Source organism: Argiope bruennichi, chromosome 10 (genome assembly GCF_947563725.1).
Source record: "Argiope bruennichi chromosome 10, qqArgBrue1.1, whole genome shotgun sequence".
In the NCBI taxonomy this organism is placed as follows: Eukaryota; Metazoa; Arthropoda; class Arachnida; order Araneae; family Araneidae; genus Argiope; species Argiope bruennichi.
Window position 1 is genome coordinate 43,329,964 of NC_079160.1, and position 12,195 is coordinate 43,342,158.

Here is a 12,195-nt window from a genome sequence, read left to right on the forward strand (position 1 = left end):
AATTTGTGTCTCCGGCGTAGATCGGAGCATGCGCAGGAGAGAGGAGAGGCTTTTATAAAGAGCGCCGTCCAATTGACATGGTAGTTCATGTGAAGACAGGATGGCGTTCACATTACAAAATTCGACAATTGAAGATCAGTGCAACGTTATCCAATTTCTGTCAGCGGAAGTTGTTACACCAGCCGCTATTCATCGCCGGATGGTCACCGTATACGGGGAAGATTGTGTGTTGGACAAGACAGTGAGAAAATGGAGTGTCCGTTTTCGTGTAGGCTGTATGAGTTTAGTTGATGATCCGAGACCAGGCCAGGCAAACACAGTCATCACAGCATCATAAATGTATTATCGGCGTGTCACATTGCGAATGTTGGCGGTTTAGGTGGATGTCAGCGTTGGAACAGTTTGGATAATTGTTCACAACAGGTTGAGGTTATCGGAGGGTGTGGTTGAGGAGCAGACCAGCACAAGGAACTGGGTATGGGGCTAACACTTCAACATTTATTTCGGTATCATAAAGACTCCGCTTTCCTGGAGCGGATCATCACAAGTGATGAGAGCTGGTACCATCACTACGAGCCAGAGACAAAGCGGTACAGCATGCAGTAGAAGCATACGTCGTCATCTTCCCATAAAAAAAACCAAAGGCAGGCTCACCATCTTTTTCGACGTCCAAGGTCTGCTACTTGTTGAATTCCTCGAGCACAGAAGAAACATTAACTCCGATGCATGCTGTGAGACATTCCGAAGACTACGCAAGTCCATCAAGAACTCACGGCTACTCACGAAGGGTGTGGTTCTGCTCCATGATAACGTGCGTCCACACGTCTCCAGGATCACATAAGCGAAACTGGCCAAGTTTAAGTGGGAGCAGCTCGGCCATTCGCTCTACAGCCTGAACATGAATCCTGCGATTTTCATGTGTTTGGTTATCTGAAAAAACATCTGAAAGGGAAGCGTTGCAACTCGGAAGGCGAACTCAAGAACGCTGTAAAGGACTGGGTCCGTCACGGCCACAGGAATTCTGGGAACAAGGAATCCTTCGGCTCGTTAATCAATGGGATCGTTGTGCTCAGGCTTACGGGGAATACTTTGAATAAAGTCTTCATTTATACCCACAGTGTCGTTTCGTACCTTTTTATGTGAACATCCCTTGTAAGAAGATAAGTTTCTGAAAGAAAATCTTTCATAGCAGCGGTTCCCAATCTTTTAGTTTATGTGGACCACCTGTTATGTAAAATATATTTTGGGAAATGAAAAAAGTACAAACATATATTATTTGCACAAATATGTCTAAAATTATTAAAGATTCCTTTAAAATAATTATAAATGTATAGCCTATGACGTAAAAAATATCCATTATTATTACTTGCGATCACAATGTAAACCAGTGGTTGTGGTCTTCCAAACACTTTCTCGCATACACCCTAATAAAGATTTTATTCCAGAGAACGCCTTGAAGGCATTGGTGTATATTCGAATAAGAAAGATTTTCTCTGAATAGATATTACCCAAAATTTTATAGAAATCGTCAAATGTGGTGTAAAGACCGTATAACAAATTTCAACGGCCTAGCTCAAACCATTTTTGAGTTATCTTTGTCATAGACAGACAGACATTTAATAAAAATGTATTTACGAACTCAGGGAGGTTTAAGGGCCGTGGTGGGCTGGTGGTAAGGTCTCGGCTTCGGAACCGGAGGGTTTCAGGTTCGTGACCCGATTCCTCCGAAGAACCGTCGTGTAAGGGGGTCAGTTGCACGTTAAATATGTCATGACCAAACGTCCTCCCGCTGGTGTGGTGTGGTGTGAAGAGGGGGGTGTCAGCTCAGGTGTCGTCCTCGTCATCTGACCGCGGTTCAAAATTACGAGGTCCGTCCCAAAATAGCCCTAGTGTTGCTTCAAACGGGACGTTAATATAACCAGACCAAACCAATCAGGGAGGTTTAAAACGTGGACACTCCTCAAAATCTAGAGTTCGAATTTTTTGACGATTACTATGCTTTCTCTATACTATGTATACAAGAAAGTAAAAGCAAAAGACACACGATATATAGACAAGATTGGGAATATTCAATGAATTTCTGACATTGTTTGCCAACAATGAGATATTTAATATTTGGATTAAAACTTGACAGCTTCAGTCTCAAATCCCTTTCTACTTTCTGTCTAATTCTGTATTTATGTTTCAAATAACTAAATTCGGGAAAGCGAGCTCATGCAGATAATCGACTGTCTCAGTGTAAGTTCGGCCGTTGGTGGATACTCTTAGCTAACATTTAATTTGAACAGAACCAATGATGTTTCGAAATTAACTGTTTAATCCTTTTAAGGGCCGTGGGAAGTATCTTCCCACCAAATTTATCAATCTTCTAAGGAAGTTATATAGATTGGGATAAGCTCTGACGCATTTTTCAATAAGACAGAAACTTAGATGCTTCAGTTCCTTATCTCGCACAAATTCCATATTTTGATTTGTTACTTAATTATTAATTAAACAAATCAATTAATGAATCAAATTAAATTTATCTAATAAGTTAAATGAATCCCTTTTCTTATGCCAATCCCAATCCTAAAAATATTTTAATATACTATGACTAGAAAAAAATGGCCCTTTAAAGGGAAGGGTTAAGATAAGATGGCCACTTGATAGTTCATTTAACAGATCTTCTGTATTTGATAGATCTTTATGTAATATTCTTCAAAGATATTTATAATTCATTGGTTTTTGCCCCCAGTTTTCAGAAAGCAATGCCTAAAAAAATATTAAAAGCTCACATAGGTCTATAGCATCATGTGACAATTTAGTTACAATTATTTTCAGAGCTCATAAAATTAAAATAAATATTCAAAGCTCATGTTAATCAATATTAAGCTCAAATATACATAATTCTATGCAATTTTAGGACTTTTTCTCAAAAACAGATGGTATTGGCCCTTATTAAAGCGATCTAAAGTTCATTCGCTGTGAAACTGGTTAGGATGCGTGTATGTAAACTGATATAACTAATGTTAGGAGCTTAAACTAATGTAACTTATAACCATGGAGAATGCTTGCATGTGTGCCTGATAATGCTCTACACGTCAGGTTGCTAGATCTAGACCCAAAAAATTTAACACATATATAATTTGAATGGAAAAATATATAAATTGATTAATGTGAAAGATTAAACATCAATGGGCAATATTTTAAAAACTTTTAATTAAATAAAAAAAATAGTTAGATTTTTTCGACGATAATTTTTGAAGATGTTATTGTAGAAAATTTGCATCAGTTTGAAATTCAAGAAATTGTCTTTCTAATGCTATAAAATAAATCGGCTTGCAATTTCCTTTTGAATTTTAACAATTTTTAATAACAATTTTCCCATAGTTTAACGTTTCATTGTTGAAATTTAAACCAATTTCATTGCATCATCAGTTATTTAATCGCTTGATTTTTCTTCCATTGATGAAAACTAAATAATAATAATAATAAAACATTCAATTAATTAGCCGAGGGATAGTAAAATTATTTAATTTTAATTAATTATTTAAATTAATTATAGCGAATTATTTTAACATTAATTATAAGGAAATTTCCTTATTGTAGAAGATAAACAGTTTAAAATATCCACACACTTAAGATTTTAATGGCATCATGATATCACGAGCATCTATAATATTAAGATGGTTTCAAGTACATATCAACCAGAACAGGTCTATTAAAATAGAACTTCTTAATATTTATCACAATTTGAGGCTTAAAATACCATTTTTGGAAGATCATAAATAGTAATTTAATAATATGAAATAGGATTGAAATTAAATACGAACAATATTTGCAGTGAACAATGGATCGCCAAAGGCGGTTAAAGTTAAAATAAATTACCTTTTTCTATCTTTACATAAATCTAACTTGATATGAATTTAGAGGTAACAAGATGAATCAGATAGTGAAATTCTATTGCTGTAGAAAATAATATATAATTGGAAATAGTGTCTTAAAATCTTAATGGCACCATGATTAAGATGGTTCATGTACATAATAAACAGAACAGGTGTAAGTCTATTAAAATACCACTTCTTAATCTTTGTCGCAATTTGATGCTTAGAGTTGCCTTTTTTGAGGGAATCAATTAATATATTACTTTTGAATATCAATTTAATAATAAAAAATGTTATTGATATTAAATACAAACAATATTTGGAGCGGACAGTTGATTGTCAAAAGAGACTAAGGTTAAAGTAAATTGTTTCGTTCGATTTTAACATAAAGCTAACTTGACTTGAATTTAGACGTAAGAAGATGTAACAGATTGTAAAATTCTATTACTGTAGAAGATAACATAACATTTGAAATAATGACAATTTTAATGGTACCATGATATCATGGGCAACAATAACATTAAGATGGTTCATGTACATAAAAAGCAGAACAGGAATAAGTTTATTAAAATAATCTTTGTTACAATTTGATGTTTGAAAATGCATTCTTGAGGGAATCATAAATATATAGTTATTAATAATTTAAATTAAATGCAAACAATATTCGCAACCAACATTTGTTCGACAAAGGCAAGCTAAATTATCTGGTTCAATCTTAACATCAAGCTAACTTGGCTGGAATTTAAATGAATTATTTAATTTAAATATAAACCCTGTATGTTTACCACATAATCGCATTGCGTGACGTTGCTTCTCCAAATTACCAATTTCCATATATAATATCACACTTTTCTACAGCAATTATTTTTATGTCATAATTTGCATAGGTTAATTCTTCCTTAGTACAGAGGTGGCTGTAACAACCAATGCATCTCCTGGTGTCGAAAATTTCCTTTTTCTACATCTATTACACTTATAAAACGCTGCCTTCGAACGAAGTTTAGAGCAATAGAACTCATTAACAAACCACGGCGGTTATAAATCAGTCTGAAACGAAGAAAAGTCTCGATTTTTCAAATTACAACAAATCAAGTAAACGGAGGGCCACATTATCACTCATAATTTCCATTCGTGGAAGGAAGCAAGCAGCATTACACTTTCACCCAGCTCAGTACAGGGCGGGACTCGGCTGGAAAGAATGGATATTTTTATTGATGACTCCCGGAAAAAGATCTGAAAGATAAATGGTATTCTTACTCGGCCTCCTGTGACAGCTCAAGTAATAAGAACGTACGAGTTTTTCTCCTCCAGCGGTGCTCTATTAGGAAAGAGGAGAGAATTAATTTTCATGTGAACTCGTCAAAAACTGACACACGTTACCTACATTAATGTCAAAATGTCTGTTTATTAAGGGAGCCGATATTGTTTACTGTTGATGAGAATTAATGTGTTTTTTCTTTGTGGTTGTTTGGAAATCTACGAATTTGTGACAGTCGTTTGAACCAACGGAAATCGTCTGACCGAAAGTTTATCGAATACTCTAATGAAGGTACCTTCATAGTACGTGTTATACAGGGTGTGTACAAAGGATGGACCCGATTTTTAAAAAAATTATATTTCCGAAACTACTGCACATATTACAATAATGATACATTAATTTAAAGAGAAATACACCAAGTTTTGTTCAGTTACAAGTGTTCTATTTGTAACTCTCTTGTTACACGGTAAACGTCCACCCTGTAATCCAGTTCGTTCCAAACATTTTGTAGCAGCACTCTGTCAATGGTTCTGAATGCTGCCCAAATGCTTTCTAAATTAAGTGATTTTAATATTTTAAGTAAATTAAGTGATTTAAGATTTTGTGATTTAAATTTTGTGATTAAGACATTGTTTATGCCCCACCAATGCTGAAAACGCTGTCAGAACATAAAGAACGCATTTGTGCAGCATTCAGAACCATTGACAGAGTGATGCCACAAAAAATTTGGAACGAACTGGATTACAGATTGCACGTAACCGTGTAACAAGAGAGTTACAAATCGAACATTTGTAACTGAAAAAACACTTGGTGTATTTCTCTTTAAATTCATGTATCACTTATTGTAATATGTGCGGTAGTTTCGAAAATATGATTTTTTTAAATCGGGTCCATCATTTGTATTAACACTGTACCTCACCTCTAATAGGTTTACGCTGTTGCCTGAAAACATTGACTATGTGAGGCTTCAAAATGAGACATTAATTTATTGAAGTTAAACTGAACATCTGGATCCGATTCAAAATTATAGTATAATCCAAAATAAGCTTTCAGCAACTTCAGGTTATCTACATTAATGTCAAAATGTCTATTTATTAAGGGAGCCAATATTGTTTGCTGTTGATGAGATTTTTTTTTTCTTTGTGACTGTTCGCAAATCTCTGAATTTGTGACAGCTGTTTAAACCGATGGGAGTCGTCTGTCTCGGATACTCTAATAAGGATGTTATACCTCAACTCTAATAGGTTTTGGCTGTTGCCTGAAAACATTGACTATATGAGGTTTCAAAATGAGACATTCATTTATTTAAATTAAACTAAACATCTGGATCTGATTCAAAGTTACAGTATAATTTAAAATTAGCTTTCTGTAACTTCAAAACGGAACATTAGTCATAAGTCACTAATTCTCAGGTGCAGTTAGTCTTTGCAATCTGACAATTCGAAGAACAAACTCCATGAAACTTTAAAACGGCACATCATCTAAACTAAACATGTAATCAGGATTCGAAATCACAGTCTAATCTTAAAAAAGATATTTGTAACTTCAAAATTTGACGTTACTCTTAATTAACTAACCTGTCAGATATAGATTCTCTTCATAATTTGGCCAATGTTCAGAAAACAGACTCCATGAGACTTCAAAACAAGATGATTTTACATGATATTTGATTTTTACTAGTCGTACAATTTTAGTTTCTCGTATACGTTGCATAAAGAAAGGACAGTAATTGTTAAAAAAATTCGAAATCGAGATTTTAACGAATATCCGCGTTTCAGACTTCCTAGAGTTAGAAAAACACATTTCTGGAAAATGTCTGTCTGTCTATTTGTCTGCGACGAAGATAACTACTCAAAGACGCTTTGAGATAGACATTTGACATTTATTATACAGTCTTTACACCAAATTTGCAGATTTCTATCAAATTTTGATAAATTCTATCCAGAGAAAGTTTCTGTGCGGCTATTCGAATATAAGTTGTTGACACTATAATTACAATACGAAGAGAAGCAGAAAAGTAAAATTCTGTACACAGATTTAACATTTATAGTGTAATCATAAACTAACTTCTCCGAGCTGCTCGAAGGCACACGGAAAATCTTGAATGACTGAACCGCCGCACCAACAACACTGGCAAGAATTGTGGTGGAATTCTAAGGGCCATCACCCGCCATGGTTCAACCCTTCCCTAAGGAAGTACGTCCCTTCATCAATAGGAGGATCCAGACTCCTACCTTTTCGTGTACTCACAAGGATAGCGAGAACCACCCACCATGCCGGAAGCTTATCATCCACAATTTCGAGATGCCCCTGTGGAACGTGCATTTATATTGTAGATAATCTCAAACTTTCAGCCAAATGCAGCTACGAGTTGATCATCTGTCGGTCTGTAGTTTCGTAACGCGGCAACTTAAAAACGCAATGACTTAAGTATATAAAATTTTGTACGGCGTTTAGTGACTGCAAGTACAGTTTTGTGTGAAATTTTTGTTTCAATTGGTTGGAAAAAACATGTCTAAAACCCATATTCGATTTTTGGATACTGCAACTCTCTAAGGATGACACAATAGATTCAGCAAAAATGCTAAACTCTCTCTAAAAGTTAATATTTCGCAACTATAGTACGCTCATGTCATGTAAGGCCCTCTCTGACAAGGTAAGTTTATCTGCTAAAGTTTTGAGAAGTCAACTCCCACTTTTTTTCGTTTCTTCTCGCTTTTTCTTGTTTTATACTTTAAGCACATTTTTATTTAATTTTATCTTATTGAATTTAGGCTTAGGCCCAATTTATCGTACAAAAGGATCTTGCGGCAGAATATGCCAATAATATTATCACAATTAATAGAATAAAACAATAAATTTATTATTATTCTGACAATTACATCCAGTACATGTTTGAACTTTAACATCAGATCCGTATGGAAAGGAATTATATTAATTTATTACTGGGTTTATCTCATGATAAACATGCCTCTAAAACCCGATTTATCAACGGAACGCTTTTATCACGATGACGTACTGATCAACATTTTTGCATAATTCATATCTCGAGTGAAAATCCAATTTAAACGAAACGCGACACGATGGCTTAAGTGAGTACAGTATTTAATCATTTGTTACAATGTCCACGCACGTGAAATATTTTATTGACTTGTAAATACTGTTACATATGAAGAGAGAGAAACTGATGAGGAAATGGGAGTGGTTCATTTTAGAGGTTCAAAACATGAAAGTAGTTTATGGGATATTATTTAAAAGTAAAATATTTAAATTGGTTTTGGATAGAGGTGTGATCCTGTTTTCGAAATGATGTAATTTTTTATTCTCTAATGCTATTAGTTTCGATAATGAAACGTCATGAAATTAATGATGATATCCTTATTGTTAAGAAATATATCATCTAACCTGTTTTTGAATGAATGAAGATTTTGGTGATGTTCTTGTTCAATTAGAATTCTGTGGTTGAGAATTTTCAATGTTTTTTTTTCCAGTAGATTTAACTGAAATTAACATGATATCAAAAAGAATTAAAACATGTGTACATTTTTTAAGGAGGAAGTTTTTTTAAAAAGAAATGGTATTTTAAATTGTAATTAGTAATAAATTACTATTTACAATTTAGTAATTAGTAATTACTGATTAATAATTACTAATGATTAATTACTAATTACCCCTCCACACACAATACATTACTACATTTATTTAGAAAATAATTATTAACAGAAGTAGCTATGTAAATTTGCACTAATCTATCACATATAATATATCCGAATTTATAAACCAACCAACCATACCAACCGATTTTAGTGTTCAGTGTGCGTTTCGCCGGGAATATTGGTTGTATTTAAATTCAATCAAATCGATTTTGCATAATACCTTATAACTTTAAATAAGCAATTAATTCTTATATATATATAAATTTATTTTGTGTATCTCGAAACAGCTCCACCGATTTGGATCAAATTATATAATTAGATAAAGGGTTTTATTTTTGTTTATCTGTATAGGTGTATTTCCTGAAAGCAATTTTACCCCACCCCCTCCACACACAATTTTTTTTTTATAACTAACTATTAGAATAAGCATATTCTGCTTCTGAATCGAAGTTTGGCCAATGCAGTATAATGATCCGAGCAACATGATTGACGCGTGTGTTGTGGGTCCTCGGTTCGAGTCGCGTTTATCGCTTTTTTTTTTTTTTTTTTTTACTTTTTAATATTTAATATTTTTGCTTTTAAAGTTTATATGTATAGAAGAATTTCTTGAAAAAAAAAACGCTATTACACAAACACACAATTTTTTTTTTATAACTAGCTATTACCGCCTTTTTCTGTCTGCTTTCATGCTGACAATGTCATACAGTGTCATCTCGGACCCGATTTCACCATGATGAAACTGAGCGTAAGTTCAAAAATATAACTAATAATAGATACGCTGTAAAATGAATACTGTAATGTAACAGACTGTTTCCAAATAACATTTTAAACTAAGTGCATTCATAATGTTATTTTATTTAAATAACCAGTATTAGTTCCTATGCATGGTAAGATTACAAAATATTCATATGTTATAAGTATAAGATTCATATGATTTGTATTTAAATATTTTCTCAAAAAAAAAAAAAAACACTAACAAGCGGAGTTTTGTCTTCCAGATATTGATATTTATGACTCCATCGATAAAGAGATTTTTAAGTATCAAAAAGCGACAAGCATTAAAACCATGTTATTTTAGTAGTTTAATATCTCTACCGGGTATTGTGTACATGAACTTTTTTTGAAATCAGTCGAATCCCATTGTATGATATTAAAATCAAAAACTACAGAACTCGGGTCATTCATTTCACACTGTACCTACAGTGTGAAATGTTTTATGCCGTGAAAATGTTTTATGCCGTAATATCATTTCACTTTCTGATTCCTCATGCATAATTAATAGAATTTTTCTTTCTCAACTTCAAGTTATGGAGGAAAATTGTACGATTCAAATTTGATGAATTTCTCCCGTTGGTGTGGTGTGGAACTTTGGATAAGGGTGCTTCCAACTCAGGTGTCGTCCTCATCATCAGATCTCTGTTCAAAATTACGAATTCCGTTCCAAAATAGCTCTGGTGTTGCTTTAAAAACGGGACGTTGATATAACTAAATTTGATGAAGCAGTGGAAATGATTTTAGTTTTATTACAACAATAGGATTTAATATTGAAAGATATTCTTAATTATTTTAAATTCAGGAACAAAACTGCACGATAATTATATTGGTGCCGTGAAAATTACATTTAAAATTTTTTTTTTTTTCTTTATTAGAAGTAATCGTCATAAACATAGAATTCGAAATTTTGGCGAATATGCAAGTATCAGACTTCCTTGAGCAAAAAACACATTTTTAATTTTATATCTGAGTATCTGTGAACACGATGGCGGTAAAACACTTTGATCTAGATAGATGAAATTTGGTTCATGGACTTAAAATGAAATTTGTAGATGTCTAGCAAATTTTGAATCAAATCCATTTAGAGGAAGACAGTTTGTCTTGCTGTTCGAATGCAAGAGAAATCGTTAACTACAAAACGTAAAGAACTAGAGAAATAAAATTCGATCTTTTCGTAAAAACTAAAATATTGGTCATTATTACATTTTGAACCTAATTTTTCAAAGGGTTTGCTGTTTTGGTCTGTACATTTCATGAATTTAAGCGCCATAATTAGTTGATGCGATGTCTTAATCAATAAAATTCGGTATATGATCTTTTGATTACAATTGTAATTTTATTTTAAATTTTTGTTCCAATAGATAAAAAAAACAAAAACAAAAAACAAACAAAAAAACCCCGCCTAAAATACTTATTTCCTGATTAGATTAAGTAAAAATGCTATATTTACTTCAAAAATTTATATTTCGTAATTACTGTTTGCCAATGCTTTACCAGGCATTGCGGTCTTACCCGAGATCCACAATTTTTTGCCGGAAAGGAGAGGGATAAGATCTTTATTGGAGAGTATGCAAAAAGTTTTGGGAAATTCCTTCTGCTGTAAAATTCATCTTTCTGCAAAAATATTTTCGTATATTACAGAGCAAAAACGTCAAAAATACTTTCATTTTCAACTGATTAAAATTGTTTAAAATATCATTACGCCTGCGTCCTGGCGTAGGGGTAGCGCGTCTTCCCCGTGATCTGGGCGTCCTGGGTTCGAGTCCCGGTTTGGGCATGCTTGTTCTTCCTCTGTTCTATATGTGAGATGTGTGAATGCGCCCTCCTGTAAAAAGGGGTTGTGCAAGCGAAGGAGTGATGTGTGAGTAGCAAAGTTGTACTCTTGGCCTTAGATGGCGCTACTAAAAAACAAGAGACGCTCTCCCTCCAGCTTAAAATCGTTGTCTTCGTAACAGCGGACTTGTCCATGGCAAGTGCCATAAGAAACAACAAAATATCATTACAAAATCATATAAATAACCAACACTTTATTTAATTTTTTTATTAGTAGAAGATATAAAGATAAAGCGCACATCTCTATGACGAAAAAGTCTAAAAGTTTTGACGACCCATTGTTTCGCAAGAAACATTGGTTGTGTTTAGTTTCATTAAAAATTTTTCAAAACTTCATTTCACGATTCTTTTAACAAAACAAAATTTCATTTCACGATTCTTTTAACAAAACAAGTATCAGAGTAATACTGTCCTTAAAGTCATCATTATTAAATCCTCTTACATCTGTTCTGTTTATTGAGTACATGAAAATTTCTATTAGAATTCCGTAACATTTTTGTTCCTTTAAAAGCTTAAGTGTCCTGATAATCATATTTCTTGTTACTTTTTGCAGTAATATTATTTCACTTACAGATTCTTTGTAACTATCAAAATATTATAAGCTAAATCATTCTTTATTTTTTAATAATATAAAAAATCAAATGATTAAATATTCAATGAAGAATGAAAAAGGTTTTGATTTTGATGAGACAGAAAAATATATTGTTGAAATGAATTCAAAAAATTATTTTTTTTTTAAATTGCCGAACATCAGAATAAAATTACGTAACAAATAAATTTATCTTTAAAAAGATAGTTTACTTAAATTTTA

General features: G+C 32.9%; 1 protein-coding gene across 1 annotated transcript in view; it reads left to right on the forward strand.

Moving 5' to 3' along the window:
* Window positions 1–550: 550 nt before the first annotated feature.
* LOC129987514 (uncharacterized) overlaps window positions 551–12,195 on the forward strand; it is a 501,789-nt gene continuing 490,144 nt past the window's right edge. Inside the window, exon 1 of the mRNA XM_056095487.1 lies at window positions 551–731. Within this exon, the coding sequence (XP_055951462.1) occupies window positions 551–731 (181 nt within the window). The remainder of the gene's footprint in view (window positions 732–12,195) is intronic.